Genomic DNA, 23,063 nt, shown 5'->3' with positions numbered 1-23,063 from the left:
ATGTGTGACTGCAGCAAGCCTCCTGCTCCCCTACCCACACCGAGGTGCCCACTAGGGGGCAGTGTGACGCAAAGCAGCAGGCAGTGACCCTGTCGGCTCTCGGGAACGCTGCCTCGCCTGAAGGCTCTTGCACATCAGCCTCACTCTAGTGTCAAGCAGACAAGGTCAAGTACACAGAGTGTTTAAAAATGAATTAATCTCCCACTCGCTTTTCCCTCTCACTCTTTTCCTGTCCCTGTCTTTCCACGTTGAAGAGAGTGTTCGAGAACTTGCACACAATCCCCATTTTCACCACTTTGTGGGAACAATCGTGCGAGAAGGCATAGAGATATGTTGAATATAGCTTAGTTGAGATTTCCCATACACATGTAAATGTGGCCTATAACTGCGCTCAGTGGGCGTATAGGAAAGATGTGACTAGGCAGCACAGTGCTTTTAATTTATTTGGACCTTAGACGTTAGATTGGGGAAAAACATAGAAGTAGGAAAGAGAATAATTGCATCAGGAGGTGAATCTTTAAACAGATTTTATTGAAAAAACTACGATATGGATCTTACTGTGCGACTCCAAGCAGGGAAACACAATCCAGTTATCTGAATAAGTCAGCATTTTGGGAGCGATCCTCTTACGCTTGTCTTGCTTACAGTAAGTAATACAACCACATTTTTTTGTTTGCTGTCCCTTCCAGCAACTGATACCCTTTGTGGAAGATGACGGCTCCAAACATGAAGACCGATCAGGTGGACAGAGCCGCTCTGCCAGTGAGGAAAGGAGAGAAATCCTGGAGGTCAACAAGGTATGGTGTTCTGGATGAACAGCACAACACTGACAGGCTTACAGGTTTGATTTCCAGCCTGTAACAACACGAGGAGAAGCTTATTAGAGAAAAAATGGGAAAGGTTTGAAAAGGCTCACAGTGATATCTCAGTCTCTTTTTATTTCAGCTATAAACATGGTGTTATTTCAGTGATGTTTCAGTATCATTGTACAGACAAGACATGATAATTAGGCGTGCAATTTATTCCAGATGAATAATTTTACTCAACATCATTAACCCGAATTTTTAATTGCAGGTTTGCTCTTATTTGAATTGCAACCATCCAGGTTGTACAGAAGGTTTGTGCAAAAACAAAATTAAGAGGCCACACTTGATAAACTTTGTCTGATGATAGTGGTTGTGTGTTTAAAGGAGGTCATGATACCACTGGGAAATCCTATTAACCACAAATGCATTTTACAACATTTTCCTGGGGACTAGATTCATCCTCAGCTATCTTTTTTTTTTTTAGTTTAATTTTTATCAAAACCTGAATCTCCTGGTCAGTCGGGGAACCTGAGGAGCAGTTTGAAGACCCAATATTTGAACCTAATGACATTTTTCCAACTGTGCAGGAGGAGCGTACGGTTAAAATGAAGGAGACTCATCTCATATGAGGTTTACTGTTGATCTTATTGAACCGAGCAGATATTATGTTGTGACTGATTCAAAATGAACTCAATTTGATATGTTGTGCAGCTGATTCTGTTTTAATGCGCACCACTCAAGCATCACCTCCACATTTAATCCAGCACAGTGTGGTATACAGATTTTATTGTAGTAATTATTATTGTTATTATTATTATTATTGGGCTTTTAAAAATTAATTTGAAGTTGTCTAACTTAATTCCTAATTCCTACGTTTTTGAAAAGGCTTTGTAGTCGTGTTGCACCTCGGGTGTCTGAGAGTCGTGTTCGATGTTTGTCTGTCTGCATAAAAGTGTTTAATATTAGTTTGAGTGCAGCACCTGGACTGGCTGACTGATTCTTACCATATTTAATGAAGAGGCGGATGTAATTCCAACCTCAGCCTTCCAAGGAAATACAGGGACTTTTGGGAGTATTTGTGGAACATTGGAGTGCTGATATAGACCTACAGGCATGTGATCCTTATATAATCATCATATTAATAATAAGTTTGTTGTCTTTGTTGCCAGTGGCAGGGAAATTGAATAACACATGATGTCTTCCAGGGGGCATCCCTGAGTTTTGCTGACAATGTAGTTCTGTTTAATTGCATTTTCCATGTAATTTTTGCCAATCTGGGAGTTGATTATAATGTAACTTATTTAAATGAGACCTTGGCTGAGTTGCAACTTCCTGTGAACTCACCTGTATGTTAAAAGACATGCTACCGTGTGCCTTACCCATAGACTGTACCTCAAAGATGGATGTAAACACTGCGACTACACCCACTGGTTACTGGACTATCATTTTAAAACCTCGCTATGCTGATTAATTTAGTTTATTTGAGCCAGAAAGCACAGCAAACTGCACTATTTTTTTTGTAAAATCCATTAAAAATGCTCATACATCAAAGGCGGTGAAAACATCCAAATGAGTATATGAAATTAGCAAAGGTGAGATCTGAAAAGCAGCTGTCAGCTACAGCTTCCTGTTTGGCCTTATCAGCCATATGCCATAACTTTAAGCCTTATTCCTCAGATGGATGAGTTATAATAAAAATCTGCCCCCTGTACTGGTTTTATGGAGGAGGAAACTATCCATAGAGGCCAAAATGTTTTGGGCTTTTTTGTGCTAAGCTGTAAATATACTTTTTAATCCTGTGCAGTTTGACATTTTAACATGGGAGTCTATGGGGCATTGACTGCTTTTCAAGGCAGCCTCAAGCAGCTGCACTGGGAGCTGCAGTTTTCTGCGCTTGCTGCTTCTTAAACCCCAGAGTTTGCTACTTGGCTGTGCCTCAGTCACTCTTTGCTGCTTCCCCACAGTGCAAAGTACGGTGGCCCCTAGAGACAAAGCACGTACAAACTCCAAAACACTTGCAAACTCCAAAACACTTGCAAATTCCAAAACCCATGCAAACTCCAAAACACTTGCAAACTAAAAAACACATGCAAACTCCAAAACACGTACAAACTCCAAAACACATGCAAAATCCAAAACACTTGCAAACTAAAAAACACATGCAAACTCCAAAACACGTACAGACTCCAAAACACTTGCAAAATCCAAAACACTTGCAAACTAAAAAACACATGCAAATTCCAAAACACGTACAAATTCCAAAACACGTACAAATTCCAAAACACTTGCAAAATCCAAAACACTTGCAAACTAAAAAACACTTGCAAATTCCAAAACACGTACAAATTCCAAAACACGTACAAATTCCAAAACACTTGCAAAATCCAAAACACTTGCAAACTAAAAAACACATGCAAATTCCAAAACACGTACAAATTCCAAAACACTTGCAAAATCCAAAACACGTAAAATTTTTTCAACATGGCGGCGCGTGCACACGCAGCGGCTTCTCTCTCTCCCGAACAAACTACTTTTTCGTGTTTTTCGTCCTGTAAGTTGCAGTGTTTTTGTAAGTCTTTGTCGCGTCTATCTGTGTGCAAGCGAGGATATGCCCGAACACTTCTTCTCGACATCGGCAGAAACAAACTTTTTAAGTTAAACTCTGTGGACATCGAGAAGCTGAAAGATCTGGGTTTGCTCCGAAGGCCTACTCAATCACCGACCCCCACTCCTGCACTTCGCCCACAATGGATGCGCCTCAAGCGGTGTGAGAGGAAGCAGAAGAGGGGTAAGCGCGGTGGCATCCGAGCTAGGCTAGCGGCTAGCCCACACAAACCCGCCATCCCCTCTATCGTTCTGGCCAACGTACGCTCGCTAGAAAATAAACTGGACGACATCCGACTGCTACGTTCATCTCAAAGGAATGTAAAGGACTGCTGTGCTTTTGTGTTCACGGAAACATGGCTTAGCGACAGTGTCCCGGACCGCGCCATTCAGCTCGACCAGCTAACATGCTACCGTGCTGACAGAGTCATCGTCGCGGGAGGTAAGACCCGCGGGGGAGGACTTTGTGTTTACATCAGTGACGCCTGGTGTCGCGATGCTGTTGCGGTCTGGAAACACTGCTCACCAGTGCTGGAGTTTATGGTTATTAAGTGCCGGCCATTCTATCTACCGAGGGAATATACAGCCATACTACTGTGCGCTGTGTATATCCCTCCCTCCTCCAATGTCAACAACAGGAGCGAGGCACTGAATGAACTGTACCAGCACATCAGTGAGCAGCAGACAGCCCATCCTGATGCTTTTCTCATCCTGGCTGGGGATTTCAATCATGCAGACTTAAAGTGCGTTTTTCCAAAAATACAACAACACATAGACTTTCCAACAAGGGGAAATAACACACTGGACTTTGTTTACACCACCCAGAGAGGAGCTTACAAAGCTTTTCCCCTCCCCCACCTCGGCGCCTCAGACCACATCACTGTCATGCTAATGCCTGCTTACAGACCGCTCGTTAAAGCCACCAAACCGGTTCGTAAGCAGATACAAGTGTGGCCAGAAGGGTCTTCAGAGGCTTTACAGGACTGCTTTAACACCACAGACTGGAACATGTTTAAGCAGGCTGCCACCTACAACAACACCACTGACCTCCAGGAGTACGCAGAGACTGTTACAGCCTACATCAACAAGTGCATTGAGGATGTAACAGTCACGAAAACCATAACTGTCCGGGCCAATCAAAAACCATGGATGACAGGAGAGGTCTACAGGCTGCTGAAAGCTCGGAATGTTGCCTTCAGAGATGGAGACGAGGCAAGCCTGAGGACAGCTAGGGCCAACCTTTCCCGTGGCATCAGAGAGGCTAAGAGACAGTACTCCAGGAAAATATCCCATCACTTCAAAGACAGCAGAGACTCACGGAGCCTGTGGCGGGGCATTCAGACCATCACAGATTACAAGCCCCCACCACAGACTTGTGACAGTACTATCCCCCTGCTGAACGAGCTGAACACTTTCTTTGCTCGCTTTGAAGTCCGAAACAGCACCACTGCACAGAAGACCCCACCCCCTCCTGGTGACCAGGTGATGACTCTGTCCCCGGACAGCGTGAGGAGATCCCTCAGCAGGATCAATGCACGTAAAGCTCCGGGTCCTGACAACATTCCTGGTCGTGCACTGAGAGACTGTGCAGTGGAACTCACTGATGTCTTCACAGACATCTTCAACATATCACTCATCCAGGCTGTCGTCCCCACATGTTTTAAAGCCACCACAATCATTCCGGTTCCAAAAAAGTCATCTCCCTCCTGCTTTAATGACTACCGTCCTGTTGCACTTACTCCCATCCTGATGAAGTGCTTCGAACGACTAGTCATGCAGCACATCAAGACTGTCCTGCCCCCCTCCCTGGACCCCTTCCAGTTTGCGTATCGGCCCAATCGCTCAACCGATGATGCCATCTCCACTGCACTCCACTCAGCACTCACACACCTGGACAAAAAAGATTCATATGTTCGAATGCTGTTCATAGACTTCAGTTCAGCATTCAACACTATAATCCCCCAACAGCTCACTCAAAAACTGGTCCAGCTGGGGCTCAACACCTCACTGTGCAACTGGCTGTTGGATTTCCTCACCGGAAGACCTCAAGCAGTACGGGTCGGCAGTAATACATCCAGCACCATCATTTTAAACACGGGGGCCCCGCAGGGATGTGTGCTGAGCCCCCTCCTCTTCACTCTGCTGACCCATGACTGCACTCCATCACACAGCTCCAACCTCTTCATCAAGTTTGCGGACGACACAACGGTGGTGGGTCTCATTAGCAACAGGGATGAGACCGACTACAGAAGTGAGGTGAGACGCCTGGCCACGTGGTGTGCTGACAACAATCTCTCTCTGAATGTGGAGAAGACGAAGGAGATTGTTGTGGACTTCAGGAGAATGCACACCCAACATGCTCCTCTGACCATTGACGGAGCGTCTGTGGAGAGAGTGAGCAGCACCAAGTTCTTGGGTGTGCACATCACAGAGGATCTCTCCTGGACGTACAACACCACAGCACTGGCCAAGAAATCACAGCAGCGTCTCTTCTTTCTCCGCAAACTAAGAAGAGCAGGAGCTCCAGCCCCCATCATGTACACTTTCTACAGAGGCACCATCGAGAGCATCCTGTCGAGCTGCATCACTGTGTGGTTTGGAGCCTGCAATGCGTCCTGCCATAGAACCCTCCAACGCATAGTGAGAGCTGCAGAGAGGATCATTGGTGTCTCTCTCCCCTCCCTCCAGGACATTTACAGCACCCGTCTCACTAAAAAAGCCCTTTGCATAGCGGCTGATCCCACGCACCCAATGCAAAGCTTCTTCAAGCTGCTGCCGTCAGGGAGGAGACTGCGGAGTCTCCAGGCCAGGACCAGCAGACTGAAGGACAGCTTCATCCATCAGGCTGTCAGGAAGCTAAACTCCCTCCCGATTCTGCCCCCCTCTCCCCTCTTCTCCACCACGGTCTCACTGAACTCTGTCACACACACACACACACACTCACTCTCTGACGCACTCACTGGCCTGCTCCAGTCGCTTTGTGGAGCATTGGACCTCATAAGACTTTGTTGTTACACTATCTCTTACCGTACACTACTAAATCCCCATTGCACTATTTGCCTATTTTGCACCACTATGCCTTCTTACTTGAATATTGTATATTGTATATTGCATAGCTTTTTTTTTGTTATACGTAAAATTGTATTGTATTTATTTAAATTTTTACTTTTTAATTATTTTATTTGCATTTTTCCAATCACTAGGGTTTGAGAGTAACGCAATTTCTATTCTGTGTATGTCCTGTACATGTGGCAGAATTGACAAATAAAGTTGACTTGACTTGACTTGACTTGAAATTCCAAAACACTTGCAAAATCCAAAACACGTACAAATTCCAAAACACTTGCAAAATCCAAAACACTTGCAAACTAAAAAACACATGCAAATTCCAAAACACGTACAAATTCCAAAACACTTGCAAATTCCAAAACACGTACAAATTCCAAAACACTTGCAAAATCCAAAACACGTACAAATTCCAAAACACTTGCAAAATCCAAAACACGTACAAATTCCAAAACACTTGCAAAATCCAAAACACGTACAAATTCCAAAACGCTTGCAAACTCAAAAACACATGCAAATTCCAAAACACAACGGAAGTGCTCCAGGACGCTAGGGGCAGTGTTGAGCTTTTGTTACCTAGTAACTACACAAGCCAGGAAGTACCAATGACCGGATTTGGGGTTTGCAGCCTTAAAGGCCGCATTTTAAGGCCGATTACGTCACAGCGACAAGAGAAGGCTTTCCCAATTCAAAGGCTGCTCGAAATGCGGCCCTCAAATGCGTCCATAATTTCCCTGAATTTTAAGGATGGGTCGGTGTAGCCTTCATGGCCCAACATATCCCAGACTTCATAGTGCGGTGGTGGTGTGGATAATTTTGCCGGAAAAAAACGGTGGAAGCGGAGCGGAGGAAGTGTAAACTTTCAGAAGTAAGTACTGAATATTATGTCACTTATTTATGCGCAAATATTTTTTTAATGAAGAACATTAAACCATTATTGTTGGCCACATGTCGGGAAAGTTATGTGACATTAGTCATGTCTGTACTTTCAGAATTAACTTGGTTTTAAAGCCTTTACTTTAAAAAAAAATATATATAGTCGACCTTAATCTTACAGAGATTGTGATGATTTTGTGGATAATTAAAGTCAGTCATATATCCACAAACACAACAAGCTGAAAGTCAGTGATGCTGCTCGGTTTGCAGTCCTGAATATCACAGCACAGGGAAGATTCACTGCACTGTTAATGTTAGCTATGTTATATTGCTGCCTCTGTTCGGTGGTGTCGAGCCAAACGGACTTTAACGTGTGTTTGAACGAGCTGACGGTTCACTCGTTAAGCTGAAAGAAAGATGCTTTAATCACAGGAGTCACACATGTGTGTCCACTGTACCATCTGGGAACTCCTCTTGTTTCGTAATAACACAAACACTAAATCCTCCTTCTTTTGTGCTGTTTTGTAGCAGTGTATACACCTGAGACTTTAACCTGTCTGTCTGTCCTGCACTCTCTCTGTTTCTTTCTCTCTGATTGTGTAATAAAAATATGAACATGTGTTTATAAGTCACACTTGTGTTTGAATCCTGCAGCTTATCACACATTTGATTTCCATGTGTGACAACTGCAAGTGTCCAGAGTGAGGACAGACTGAGGGACCCACTGCTGCACATCATCTGTGAGGCTTTGCACCCCTGATGATCCACCAGGACAAACTCAACAGTGTGTGAGGAAGAGGAGGAGGAAGAGCCAGCAGCAGCTGACAGATGGAGAGAATAGACAGACTGTTCCCTGTTTGTGAAGGACTGCTAGAAAAGTTTAAAATAACTAATTGTCTGTCCTGAATCAGTCTTATTAGGTAATGTTCAAATAATTTTATCATTCCAGTGTTTTCAGTGTGGGAGAAAGTACTCAGGGCCTTTAAGTTACACACTATGAAAGGCAGCAACAAGTGTAATATTCAGAAACCTAAAGTATGTATCAGCAGCAGAATGGAGCTAAAAACAAATGTTTGTTTCAGTTCTATGAAGCTTTGAGTATTTTGGATCAGTAGCACTGCTGTGTTTGTTGCATCATATTGCTGTAATTGTTTATATGCTTTATATATTCTGAGGTAAGTTGATCTATAGTGTTACATCATATTCTGTAAGGATGTTATGTGTTTGTAGACTTTCTGCCCAGTTTAACCCATTTAGCAGAAGCCAGCCTGTTTAAGGCTCTGATATCTATTCTGTATGACTTAAAGCAGTTATGACATGGTCTGATTTTCTCACCCAATAAAGGAATATTTCATATATCAGTCTACTCTTCATTTTATCAGAAACAGTTATCACAGCTTGTACATTTTCTTTTAATAAATATATGTAAGCAATGAGCCAAATTTAGTAATGCCAACATACTGAAGGAACAACATTTGTCTCTTATATATGATACACCTATATATGCACTGTCAAAGATACTTGTCTTTGAGTGAAGATTTAAGGTGATAAGACATATAAATAACTGCAACTTGAATCTGTACTGAAGCTCAGTATTTGACACAGAGTTCATGTTCACTGCTGTAATAGCTAATAATGATTAATATAATAACTAGAATATTGGCCATATTATATTTACATTACCAAAGTGATATGACTTTAGTCTCATGAACAACATCAGCTAATTCTTATTTACTAATTAATCTTGAAATGACTGTTCAGTACAGAAATGAAGCCCAAAAATCATGTTTTACTGTTCTGTGGTCTCAGCCTCAGATACTTATCAAATCACACAAAGCTCATGTAGAAACAAACAAACAAATGAACAAAATATGTTCTCCCTCATTTCTGTCAAACCAAGTTGTATGACACGTTTCCAGCGGTTAGTATCACGGTTGCTAGGCAACCTGGGAAGCGCGACGGAGACTAGACCGTCCCATACAGACAAACTTGCCGTTTATTTTGCAAATCGAGCTCAACACTGCCCCTAGCGTCCTGGAGCACTTCCGTTGTGTTTTGGAATTTGCATGTGTTTTTGAGTTTGCAAGTGTTTTGGAATTTGTACGTGTTTTGGAATTTGTACGTGTTTTGGATTTTGCAAGTGTTTTGGAGTTTGTACGTGTTTTGGAGTTTGTACGTGTTTTGGAATTTGCATGTGTTTTTTAGTTTGCAAGTGTTTTGGATTTTGTACGTGTTTTGGAATTTGCATGTGTTTTTTAGTTTGCAAGTGTTTTGGATTTTGCAAGTGTTTTGGAATTTGCATGTGTTTTTTAGTTTGCAAGTGTTTTGGGTTTTGCAAGTGTTTTGGAGTTTGTACGTGTTTTGGGTTTTGCAAGTGTTTTGGATTTTGCAAGTGTTTTGGAGTTTGTACATGTTTTGGAGTTTGCATGTGTTCTTTAGTTTGCAAGTGTTTTGGAGTTTGCATGTGTTTTGGAATTTGCATGTGTTTTTGAGTTTGTACGTGCTTTGTCTCTAGGGGCCACCGTAGCAAAGCAGTGAGTAACACTAGCTAATGTTAGCTTAGCAATAGAGTTCACTAATGGCTACTTGTTCTCAGTGCATCACTGACTGCAACACAAACTCCAGAGACAATTTAATTTGTATTTTGCTACTGACAGCGTTAGCAAGGAAGCAAAGTAAGGTTGGACACTAGCTGCTATGTTGGGTGGGTAGAAGTTTGTCTGTGTTAGCAGGTATGTTAACATTTGGTAATGTAAGCCAAAAAAAGCCATTTTATGTGATCATCCTAGCCAAACGGTTTGTGACCAAAGTAACATAAACAGGTTGTTCGATCTGTGGAGGGATCTTGGCCTCTGCTCCAGCTTAGGGATTCATTAGCAAAGCTCTGCACATCCAGTCATAGTGGTGATATTTGGATTTGTTGTGTTTTGGTCTCAGTGTTCATCTACGGTCATGAACACTGACATTGCTAAGGTGTTTGCAACATATGAAAAATAATTAAAAATAATGGCGGTAATAAATCAAAAAGCAGCGAAAATGCTTATCAGCTTTTTAGACACCTCTGTAGTATATAAATACATTTTAGATCGCAGTAACAGACTGAGCTGAGCTGACCCTCAACTACAAAGAGCTGTGTGGGGAAAAAATAGTAGCTGGAGGTGTTTTAAATATTAACAAGAAGAAAGAAGAGATGACTTGATTTTTTTTCCCCATATCTTGTGTAAGGTGTTCACGTTTGGTTTCAATTGTCAGACATCAAACACACCTAAGAGCTTTTTTAAAATTTATTCACTGTCAGATAAGTTTTCGCTCAGCTGTGATAGAGCGGCTATTTTCTAGCGATCTGAAGTGCAGTGCAGCTTTTCTTCGGACTGACATGCCAGCGTCAGTCAGGACTGAAATGTTGAAGGTAGATTAGATCCCAAGTCACGACCTAAACAAACGAGTTGAGTATGAGAAGTCAGTTACATGGAAATGTGGGCCCTTATATGTTAATTAAACAAATTGCACAATAGGAAATGTTGTGGATGAAGCTTTGAGAGGGAAAAGGCTTTTTAGTGTCATCTTATTCTTAAAATAAAGACCCATCCTGATTGATTTAGTAAGGCCTGTGGTTTCTTTGGTAACAGCAATTGCACTGTCAAAAATGCCAAGAAGTATTACACTCATGTCACATTTTGCAGACAAATGTATAGATTGGTTTTGACCTTGTGGATAGATGCACTAAAATTTCTGTGACAGGTTCATAATGGTGTGTTTCAAATACATTTTTTTTCTGAAGCAATAGCAGGAAATGTTGGCTGTATTGGACCCACTTTATCAAAGATTTAAAGTGATGATACTTCATTCAGCGGGGGAAAATAGACCCTATCGCTATGAGTGAAATCTCTGTAGCTACTTCAGAAAATTTAGGCTAGTATAAAAACAGGTTGTGATTTTAGTCTTAAGGATTTGTAGCTCCATATTTTAATTGCACAAGCACAGCGAGATGTCAGAGTGGACTGTGTGGGCGTCTCCAGGTGCACTTGCTATTTTGGTGTATGTAGATCAGCATGTAAAAGAGGAGGATGAAACTGGAGGCTGTGGTGGTTAATGAACTTCCAGTCAGTCACATCACTGATTTCATTGCGCTAAAGCAGCTGTACCAATCAGACTGCATGACAAGAGCAGATCAACAAGTGACAGCAGGCTTCTAGCAGTCTGAAAACCAGACGCAGATGGTTTGGCTTTTTGTCAGGCATGTTCAATAATGATAGTGATAAATAATACAAAATGTTAGCAAAGCTAAGAGCATTATAGCTTCACTTTTATTTTGTGTTGGGATAAAAGTCGCATATCTACACACAGTCATAATGAACGCGTGTCTTCCAGTTTTGAGTAGGGCTACTTTGCGACATCATGCTGTCATTTGCATACAATTAAAGGTACGGTAAGTACTGTTTTTGAGTTTATTTAAAAGAAAAAGAATGGTGAACTCATAAATGTGCCTTGATTAGTGTGTAATCATGCCTTCCAACAAATTAATGCATTGTCATAAACTTAAAGCGAAAAAATAAAGAGTGAATCCATTAAAAAGTCTTGTGAAGGGGTTGCTGGTTTGTGGAAACCGCTATCTTGCCCCCTGTCGTGTTTTGTGTATGTGGCTAGAAACAGGCCAAATATGTAGTATGCCTTATATAAGTCCCATTTGTGACCTTTAAACTATATATAACCATTTAACATTAGAATAATCTCAATCTCTTCCTCCTCGCCTCAAACGTCATCTCCTGAACTCAAATCAGGATTTATTCCCGATATTGTTACAAATACTTATTGTCAGCTTTTTAGACATGTGACCCTCCCGTCTCAGCTGACAAAGAACTGGCTAAACAACTACAGACAAAAAACAACAAATAACTTCATCCTACTCAGAGTTTTTATTGGTGAAAACTATACGTAGAGGCCAAAACACTTTTGGTAACAGGTTCTAAACATGCTTGTTTCCCCTGTAAAGTTGGGCATGTTAACATGGTAGTCTAAGGGGATTGACTCCCTTTTGGAGCTAGCCTCTAGTGGCTGCATGAAGAACTGCAGCTTTTTAACACTTCCAAATAGTTTTATTTTTCAGCTCCACGGGTCCAGGAAACATCACAAAATTTATACAGAAAGCGAGAGTCCGTCATTGCCAATTGAATCCGGTTTTTAAGACGTCAAACAGAAAGTGAGAGGAGATCTCACCAATTGGTTCATGAATTAATACCCAAATTGGTGTGTGGACAGTGTACCTCTTGCTTGGGTTTTGGTATGATTCTTTTCTTTCAAAGGTGGTAGAGGCTTGTCCGTTTCTTTCAGTGTAAACCTTTGTCAAATTTGCCTCCATGTCTCCTTTTTCAACTCTGACATGTTTTTTTTACTCTCCCATGTCCCCTGGATCGTTTTAGGAAAACGTAACACAATTAATCATTGATTCAGTTAAATAAATAAATAAATAATAATGTATTGGATTTATATAGCGCTTTTCGGGGCCCTCAAAGCGCTTTACAATTCCACTATTCATTCACTCTCACATTCACACACTGGTGGAGGCAGCTACAGTTGTAGCCACAGCTGCCCTGGGGCAGACTGACAGAAGCGCCATCGGCCCCTCTGGGCATCACCAGTAGGCGGTAGGTGTAGTGTCTTGCCCAAGGACACAACGACCCAGACTGTCCGAGCCGGGGCTCGAACCGGCAACCTTCCGGTTACAAGACGAACTGCCAACTCTTGAGCCACGATCGCCCCGCAGCCACGATTGGAGCGATCGTGGCTGCGGGGCGGGGAGGATAGAATCAGTGCTTACAACCACAGATCAAGTTGCCGTGGCATCTGTGCCATGTTGAACTGCTTTGCGATCTTTGAATCTGGAGCTTCATTTTCAGTTCGAGTTTTGTCTGTAATGTTATGGCAGAAGCCGGTGTTTGGAATCTTTTTTCCTTTTCTTTTTTTAGAGCCTGGAATTTCAGGCACATTTTTTACTAAAATTCCAACAAAGCCTCACTTGAATGGAACTCCCACGTTTTTGCACTTCTTCTCCTTCCATGTGGTCTGTACTTACTACCAAAATACCACCTAGATCCATGAAGTGAAATTCAAGGTTAGGAAATTACCAAACAGTTGAATAACTACTTGTGCTGCAAAACAAAACAAAAGGGGTAGGGCAAGAAAAACGTCTGTATTATTAAGGTTGACGAGGGTAAATGGGTTGTTGGTTTGAAAGGAATAGGTGCTTTTACATGGCGTTTGTTTGAACTGGGCGATGCGATATGAAGTAGGTTCTCTAAACACTGACAAACCCTGCTCTGTGATGTTTTGACATTTGTCATAATAGATTATTTTGAGTCCTGGATTAGGTTTAATCTCTCCCTGGGAAGCAGGCCCATCATGACGACAGCAAAGCACTACATGCAAATATCCGCCCTGGGTCGATGAAACCTATACCAGGGAGTTAGAGTACGCAGGCAGCAGCCACACAGAATATCTCCCATATCTCAAGTGAGCATAGTGGTTATTAACAGTGGAGTATGGCATAGATTTAGGTAAAGCACACTGTGCGTTATTTAGGATGACTTTTTATTTCCCCTCGTCAGTAGGGGATTTGCTTTGTTTATATATACAGAGAGTGTGTGTGTGTGTGTGTGTGTGTACTGAGTGAGACAAAGAGCTCTTAGTTCTTTCTTCAGTGAGAAGAGATCGAGTTTGCTTTACTCGTGTTTCCAGTGTGTGTGTGTGTGTGTGTGCTGTCTTGACGCCCTGCTCTTCTCTGTTTCTTCTCTTTGTACGTGCATTGTACTGGCTCTGTACAGATTGAACATGCCACTCTGTCTGCGTTTGCTGCAATGATAATAGTCCAAGGTCAGAAGTGTCAGCAGAAGAGATGAGCAGAGCTCCCCTGGCTGCTTTTTAAATGTTAACACTACAGTGAAACATTGCAGCGAGCCTTCTACTCGACTGCACTCAGTCTCTTCACCTTTGCACACAACGCTACCACACCCACAAAAAGAACATTAGAAGCCTGCCGGAGCAAGTGCTTAATCCAATCCTTACAATTCTGGAGTAATGCAAAAAAGGAAGGGGAAAAAAGTATCAGATCTGTGTGTTTCTCTCACATTAAACACAAGAGCTGAAAGTGAATAAAGTTTAGACACCTTTGTATCGAAGTGATAGCCTTATTTGTGACGTGACCTTCCTCTTATGCAAAGCATTAGCATGCAAATTGATTTCTGTCAAGTGATCCGAGTATATACAGATTGGGAAGACAAGCTGTCCTAATGCGCTCTGGGAAAGCTTTTTTCACATTCTGCAATCCTCAACACTAGCAAGACGTTATTATGGAATATAAATTAAAAACGCTCTTTACACTGTACAAAAGATATGTTATTTCATACTTATTTTTTTAGTTTAGGGCTTGTTGTTGACTTAATAAGTGGGCTTATTTAAAGCATAATTGAGATTTTAATTCATCGTTCCTTTGCAGGCGCCTCCTGTTGTTTTCATGTGGACAAGTAAAACTTTTGTTTACATAAAGCGCTTCTTACCAAACTCTTATGAGTAACCTTCAATCATAACAAACTTGCTGTGTGTGTGTGTGTGTTTGCTTTGTGAAATATTTGAAAACCTGATTTCCATAGAAGCTTGAAACCTGTATTGTTTACAAGTCTAATAGTCTTCCCTTTTCTTGCATGTGTTGGTGCATTGCTGCATATCTCTGAGCTTTACCGTCCCCTGTGGATCAACTAAAAATGCGAAACCACTGGCAAGAATGTATATCACGTCATCGGCAAGCAAAGTAGACACCCACATGGCATTACTAGTTGTTAGAAATAATACCTTTTATGCTTTGACTTTCCTACTTCAGAAGCTGAAAAACACCCAACAACTGAATATATTTAAATAATGAGTTATAAACCATAGACCATGTGTGTTTGGATGCTCTGTGGCATGCAGGGTTTATGTCAGTGTATTACAAGCTGTCCAATACAGCTCCACCCTTCTGTCAGCGGACAAAGGACAAAAGCAACAGGTCTTATAGAGCAACAAATCCAAATTTCAAGTGTTTGGTTCAAATTGTCAAGATATTCCAAAATGGTCAGGAGAGAGGTTTAACAGTGGGTGTCTACAGCCATCTGTCAAACATGGTGGAGGCTCTGTCGTGGTTTGGGGGATCTTGACAGCATTGATGGAATTATGAACACAGACAGCAACAGCTTCGTTTTTCCCAGATACATTGCTAATACAGTAAAAGCATAGCTGGATAAAAACACAGACACCACCAGTCGTGGATTGACCTCCCTGGAGCTTGAATCTCAACATTAATGAAGCAGTGTGAGATCATCTTGACAGAACAGAATAAAAGGCAGCAAACATCCAAATAGGAGCTTTGGGTGTCCTTCAAGAAACCTGGAGCACTATTCCTAAAGAATACTTAAAAAAATTACAAGAAATCTTGCCTATGAGATTCTTAGGGAAGAATAAGGGTAGTCATACCAAATATTGACTTTAAAGCTTGTGAGGGTTCTGTAGACTCTGTTTTTTTGCCTTTTCTGCTTTATTTTCATGTAAATTTGTACATATTTTTGAACATTTCCACTCCTGCTTCCCATTTCCTATCAAAATATAAAGAAATGAGAGGTGGCTCGAGGCTTTTGCACAGTACAGTACTTGTGTTTGCTCTCATGTTATTTTTTTTCTGTCTGTACTGAGATGTATAACAGTTGTTTGCTTGTGATCCTTTCTGTTTTTTATTGTAATTTTTTTAGTTCTATTATTGAAGAAGTTTTCTACCACGATGAAGTTTTTTAAACTTGAACTTTTCAGACATTTCCAATCTGGCTCTTGGATTTCTGGTGTATGCCTCATGTGTTTGGAAAAAATCGTGTTTAGCTGTGATTCTGCCCAGGGTGCCCAGCTGTGCGTTAAGGCAGCAGTAAGGACACCAAGCTTTGGGGAGTTAGAGCAGTTAGCCTGATCAGCAGAGTAGAGACGCAGCAGGACAGGGGGAAGCAGATGTTTGCAGCCTGGCTACATCTGCTGCACTCACTCCAGCCAGATAGGATAGTTCTGGATGAGAGGGGGAGGAGGAGGGTGCGATATCAGCAAGCAGAGAGAGATAAAAGAAAAACAGAGAGAGAGAAGAGATGGGAGAGAGAGGGCTAAATGGCAGGCAGCGAGATATTATGAAAAGGATGAAGAAGTGAAAGATGAAAGATTTGTGATAAAGAAATAAAAGAAAAGTCTGGGAGCAAAGCTTTCTCTGGAGGAAAAGAAGAGAATGAAATGGACCGCTCAGGTGGGAAAGGTGTTTGAAGATGGATCACCAGACAGATAGCCATTTTGTCATGTTGAGGATAGATGTGTGAAGCAGAGGGAGACAGAGGAAGACAACCGAGAGGGGGGAGGGACACAAAACAAAGCAAACATGTAGCAAAGTGCAAGAAATAAAAGCATTCCTGCGTTGCATTTGTGATGGATCAAATGGTATACAACAGTAGCAACGAATCAGGGACTCCTTGATGTACAGAAAGGTAGAAACAGGTAAAAGATGGATAAAAGGATGGATTGATAGATGTGTAGACAGCTGTGAATTGTCAGAGCTAAGCCGCTCCCATTCAGATAGTGTCTTCAAAAGGAATAACAGAAAACTGATGAAACTAAGCTGCAGCGTTGAAAAAAGGAGGCCTTCTTGTAGCAGGATGCCGACACAGGGGGAAGATTGATGCATAAGTGAAAAGATAAGTCCAAGCTTGCTGCAGACTCTCTGACTGATATGTCACAGTGGTTTAGCTTCATAGTCCCCCACAGAAATGCCAAAAGAAGATTTTTTTTTTCTTTGTAGAAAAGATGGCATCTATCAAACTTTAAATTCACTCACTGCTGTAAATAATGAACAATGGCGTAATGTATTGTCATGGGATGATAGGATGGCGGCCTAACAGAGTTCTGAATCCATGGATGTTTTTTTTTGCATGCTCTGCTCTCAGTGAGCTAATCTCAGAGCAGAAACTATAATGGTTACAGCTCGACAAAAGGGAGTGATCTGAGGGAGGCCGTTGAAGTGCGTTTTGTTTTATACAAAAGGAAAGAATGGAAAGTAAGGACACACAGTCATGGTTAAAAGAAAGTAAAATCTGAGGTGTTGCATAAGTTCCTGAAATTAGGTAAATACAACCTGAGATGAGCCATTCTAGTATTACTCCACATCATCATTCATTAAACAAAAAGAACCACGTTTAGCAGCAATGACTTGAAAAAAATCATTTTCTAGATAATTTTCTCAGTGGGTTCGCTCTCTTTCCCATCGTTGCACTAATTCATTGAAGTTTTTGAGAATTTGCACATATGCACAGCTCCTTTGAGGTCCAGCCACAGCATTTCAGTTGTTGCTGTTTTGCTTGGGATCACTGTTCTGTTTCGTGACCCTATTTCAGCCAGACTTTAGCTGACGAACAGATGACCTCAGATTTGATTCTAGAATACTTTGTTATTCAGAGGGGTTAATAGTGGACTCAATGATTGCAAGATGTCCAAGTCCTATGGCTGCAAAACAAGCTCAAATCATCACCGCTCCACCACCATGCTCGACAGTTGGTATGAGGAGTATATGCTGTGCATTACATAGCTTTGCTCTCGTCTGTGCAAGGGGCATTATTCCATAGGTCTTGTGGTTTGTTCAGATGCAGTTTTGCAAGAGGCTTCCTCCAAACAAGCAAGCAAGTTTTCAGTCTTTTTAAAAAAAAAAATTGTTCTTGCATGAATTTTAACATCTTACATGCTAAATGAGGGCTGTAGCCTGAGATGTCTGACCTTGGCATGAATTTGCTGGAATGTTCTGGAAGACTAGCAACTCTTGCAAATCTTGTCCCTAAATGTGTTTGGCCAAATAACCCTTATCAGATTGATAGGCAGCAGCAATTACTTTTTAAGATCATTGCTGATGTCTTTCCTCCTATTAACACACACCTGAATGCACCAGACCAACAAACTGACAAAACGTGAACTTTTATAGAGGTGCTCATTCTGGCTGATGATCAATTAATCAAATGTGTTTGAACAGCAGCGGCTGGCAACTACTTTCCCTCTAAATTGAGCAATAAAAGTGTACTTAATTTTTCACACACTCCTTCTGCATTTTGGGGTTAGTTTTTGTTAAATAAATGATGACACGGTATAATATGTTATGTGCTGTTGCTCACTGAAAGTTGTGTTTACCTCATTTTAATGAAAAGAAATGTAAAACCTTAGAATTTCAAGAGTGTTTACTTTCTTGTTGCCTTTTTAGCCATATAGTTGACTATCCAGATGTTTGTTCACTAGGTAGATATTCAGTTTTTTAATTTGGAGTTTGGATTTTTTGCTAAAATTCGTTTGTGTTTTTTCTTTAATATGTAAGTTTATTTTTCCAGCCAACGTCCCTCTCCCTCACAGCAGCGATCATCACGCTTCATTTCACCAAAATTGCTAAGGTAGTAATTTTGTTACTAAATTTAGCCATTTTCCAAGCCCTCTTGGCAGGTTCGGGTTGAGATTACTTTGTTTGTACCCGTAGGTAGATCTGGTCTGCAGTCGATGAGTCACCCATCCTCTCATGCACATTTCCAAAACACACACAAATAACAGACAACAACATAATGAAGAGATAAATCATGCGTCATGTTCATCTGGGTGATTGCTGCTAGAACAAGCTGTTTTTACACAGTGTTGCTGCGCTTTCAAGGGACACGAGCCTTCGTCCATAAGGAAGACACTGAAACTCGCTGTGGAAAGGGTGCCAACGAATTGGTGCAAGTGTGATTTAGGAACACTGGGTTCAGCTCTGGCTCCCCAACTATGTAAGAATCGGACTTTTTGTTCTTTACAGAAACCATAAATATTCAAACAATGACATTAAGGATTGGGATAAAGCAGACTCAATCAAACATGATATAATAAAATCATCATGATTTTGTTAATGTGAAAATAAGAAAGCTTCATCATACAGAAGAGTCATTCAGTTTTAATTAGTAATTGTTCCAAGATGTTTTTATGACTGAGCATGTCACACCTTCTTGAATGTGACCCTTTGTGTATGAGTGCATGTGATCATATCGTTTGTCTTAAATCCCTTTCATTGAAGATGGGGTTCATCGCTCTATATCATAGGTGTCAAACTCTGGCCCGCGGGCCAAATTTGGCCCGCAGCCTAATTACATTTGGCCCGCAAAGCCATACCAAATTATTATTAGAGCTGGCCTACTGGTATTATACAGCTAATATATATATTGTTTAGTATTAAGCTTTGCTTGTTCCATATTCAGTTTTTCAGCAAAACTTGTTTGAGTCCATAAGAAGAGATTCATTCTTAAATCTGGAGGAAGATTTTTTTCCAATAAATATTAATGTTAGCCCGCGACCTTGTTCCAGTTTTGAATTTTGGCCCACTGTGAATTTGAGTTTGACACCCCTGCTCTATATAATAAAATCATCAAGGACTGGTCTCATTGTCATAGAGCTGAGTAATAATAATAATAATAATAATAATAACAGGCCATTTGGAAATCCTTCAGAGTTTTGGGATGGCTTTAATTAGGAACAGTGACAAAAACTGCATATTTCCGTACATTAAGTACATGCTGTGGCTGTAACCACAGAGTTTTTTCAGTTAAAAAAAAAAAAGTTATACCAAAAATCCTACTGTTTCATCCTGACACCAGCAGTTTCTCTTTCACCAGCATTCAGTGGATAAACGAAATAACTGAAATCACAGCATTGGCATCATCTGTCATTTGTGCATGGAGATTCTGTTGCAGTTAAAAAACTTGACATGAGTAGCTATTGACACCCCCCCCCCCCCCCCCCCCCCCCCCCGCCACTACTACCACCACCACTACAACCACCACCCCCTGCTAAACAAGCAAGACTTTGATTATTCACTGCTGAATATTAGTATAGCCCCCCCCCCCCACCACACCCCCAAAATAAATAAAATAAAAAATGGGACAACCCTAAATCATACCAAACTAATCCTTGTCAGCTCAGAAATGGAAATCCAGATAAAACATATTGGCATATCTACTGTGGTGTAAGCCACATGAGGGATGTGGTGAAGCCTGACATTGGTTATTTTAGGTTATTGGATCTGAAATTGGTTAGAGGTGTCATTTTTGGTAAACCAATCAAGTGAAGCTGAGAGACATATTAGTTTATGCAAACATGTCTTTTAGGATTAACATCCCCTTAATAGAACAACCCACCAGGACAGTGTTAAAACTGGTGATATGCAGAGGTTCCATCATCATTGAGATATGATAGCTGTTGGGCTTCTTCTACCCTCCATAATGTTTGTGGCAAAGAGATATTTTTTTTAGTCCACAGGGGATTGTAAGTTTATCAGCATGTGATTAAAGTGCAGCTTTAATTCAAGGGGTTTTACTAATATTGTGCATGAACTGTTAAGAATTACAGCCATTTTTATACACAGTCCCTCATTCTTAGATGTTGGAAATTAATGAGGTAAACCTAGATGAAAATCCTTCGTAGTCAATGACTGCGTGGAATCTTAAGCTCGTGGACATCAGCAAATGTTTCCCCCCCTTAGTTGCTCTACTAGACCTCTACTCAAACTGCCTTCAGTTGCTCGTTTGTGAATCTGTCTGCTTTCAGGGTTAGGTTGTGGAAAAGCATGTTGCACTGGTTTGAGATCAGGTGACCGACTTGGTCATTGAAGAATTTCCCATTTATTTGCCTTGAGAAACTCTTGGCTTGCTTTTTGCAGTTTGCATTGGTTTGTTAGCCAGCCTACTTCATCCTGCCAGTTCTATCAGCAGCCACATATGCACTGGTCACTGGCAGCCGTGCATAACCATGGCATAACACCATGTTAAACTGATAATGTGGATCCTGAGCTGCTTCTCTCCTTCTTCATACTTTTCTCATCATTCTGGTAAATGTCTGTTGGTTTCTTCTGTCCAAGATGTATTTTATTTTATTTTACATAACTATTCAGGTTTTTTAGATGTAGAAGTCTAATTTGACCTTATTGTTCTTGAGTGTAATCAGTGGTTCAAACATTGTTGTAAACCCTCAGTCAAACTTCCATTCTTGATACACCCGACTCTCCAGGAATGTTCTTGACTCAGATTATGTTAATTATTTTTAACAATGTACTAGATTTCTGATTTGTCCTTTTCTAAAGTTTTTTCTGTCTATCTAACAGGTTTATATGGAATTACAGTCTAATGATGGCCTCCCTTACTTGCCTCTTGTTATGTAAAATTACACAAAAAAGCTATAAAATACATACTCAACACTTTATTTTTGGAGGACTGTGTATAAAAATGGCTGTAATTCTTAAACAATTTATGGTATTTAAAAGAAACAAAACAATAACCCTGAATTAAAGCTTAAAGTCTGCCCTTCAATCACATGTTGATTGTTTGATTTATATTTGATTGTGGTTGTGTAGAGAGACAAATCTACTAAAAATGCGTTTTTGACGCAGATATTATGGAGGCCTACAGCATAGATATAATGCAGACACATAATTCCCACGCAGGTTCCACTGCACTGTATTTCAGGAAAATGTTACAGTTTTTATCAGGATCAGAATTCTTTATAAATGCTTAAGGCAATGATGTGGTTACAGTTGCTCCAAGACAATATGTACAGTGACAGACTGAACTAAATTAAATAATACGATATATGACAAAGTTACAAAATATAAGAAATAGTTCTTTTATATACAAACAGCTCAATTAGTCATCTCCAGAACATGGATTAAACATAGATAGATTAACAGAGATTAAATAAATATGATTGATATTTTATTCTAAAATATATTTTATTTGACTGTAGAGGATGTGCAAAAGAGTGTATTGGATGTACTGTGCATTGGATGGAGGAGTTGAACAGGGAGATGGCCACAGGCAGGAATAATTTCCTGTGCGTTGGTGCATTGTGTAATCTCAGTCTCTCACTGAACGTGCTTCTGTGCCTGGCCAGCACGCCATGGAGTGGGTGGGTGGTATTGTCCAGCATTGTCCTTATCTTGGACAACATCCGCCTCTCCGACACCATCTTAAGGGAGTCCAGCTCCGTCCCCACAACATTACTAGCCTTGTGGATAAGTTTATTGAGTCTGTTAGCAACCTGCTGCTCCAGCATGCAACATCATAGAGGATGGCACTGGCCACAAAAGACTCATAGAAAATCCCGAGCATTGTCTGAAAGATGTTAAAAGACCTCCGCCGCCTCAGAAAATAGAGACGACTCTTGGCCCTTCGTGTAGAGTGCAGCAGTGTTTTTTTTAACCGAGTTCAGTTTTATCTATGTGTACTCGGATATATTTATAGTCCTCCACAATGTCCACACAGACTCTCTGGATTGAACCAGAGGTCACAGGTTTTCTGTTTCCCCTAAAGTCCTCATTCAATTCTTTGTAGCATGCAACATTATAAGCGCTTTGTTTCCATTGTGATTGATTTCTATTTTGTTTTTAAAATTTTATTTCTGTCTCTCTAGACCTTTATTTGACAGAACTGTGTAGAGCACAAAGGGTGGATGAGGGTGAATGCAGCTATGGTGGTTTTAAAATCTGGGCTTCATGGGGTATATACTGTACTGCCTGGGAGCTACTTGGCTGCCCCATCATCCGTCCCTTTTCTTAACCACTTCTCCAGCTTAGGGTCACGGGAACCTGAGCTGTCTGAGGGTGTGAGGCAG

At 41.0% G+C, this 23,063-nt stretch overlaps 1 protein-coding gene across 3 annotated transcripts in view; it reads left to right on the top strand.

Annotated features, from left to right (window-relative positions):
- med30 (mediator complex subunit 30) overlaps positions 1 to 23,063 on the top strand; it is a 54,561-nt gene that overhangs the window by 7,868 nt on the left and 23,630 nt on the right. For all 3 annotated transcript variants that reach the window (XM_012918569.3, XM_014413837.3, XM_076879096.1), the window contains exon 4: positions 690 to 797. In XM_012918569.3, coding sequence (XP_012774023.2) covers positions 690 to 797 — 108 coding nt within the window. The remainder of the gene's footprint in view (positions 1 to 689; positions 798 to 23,063) is intronic.

The sequence above is a fragment of the Maylandia zebra genome, linkage group LG22, assembly GCF_041146795.1.
Source record: "Maylandia zebra isolate NMK-2024a linkage group LG22, Mzebra_GT3a, whole genome shotgun sequence".
Classification (NCBI taxonomy): Eukaryota; Metazoa; Chordata; class Actinopteri; order Cichliformes; family Cichlidae; genus Maylandia; species Maylandia zebra.
The sequence above is the reverse complement of the archived record's forward strand: the minus strand, read 5'-3'. Positions and strand labels throughout refer to the sequence as shown.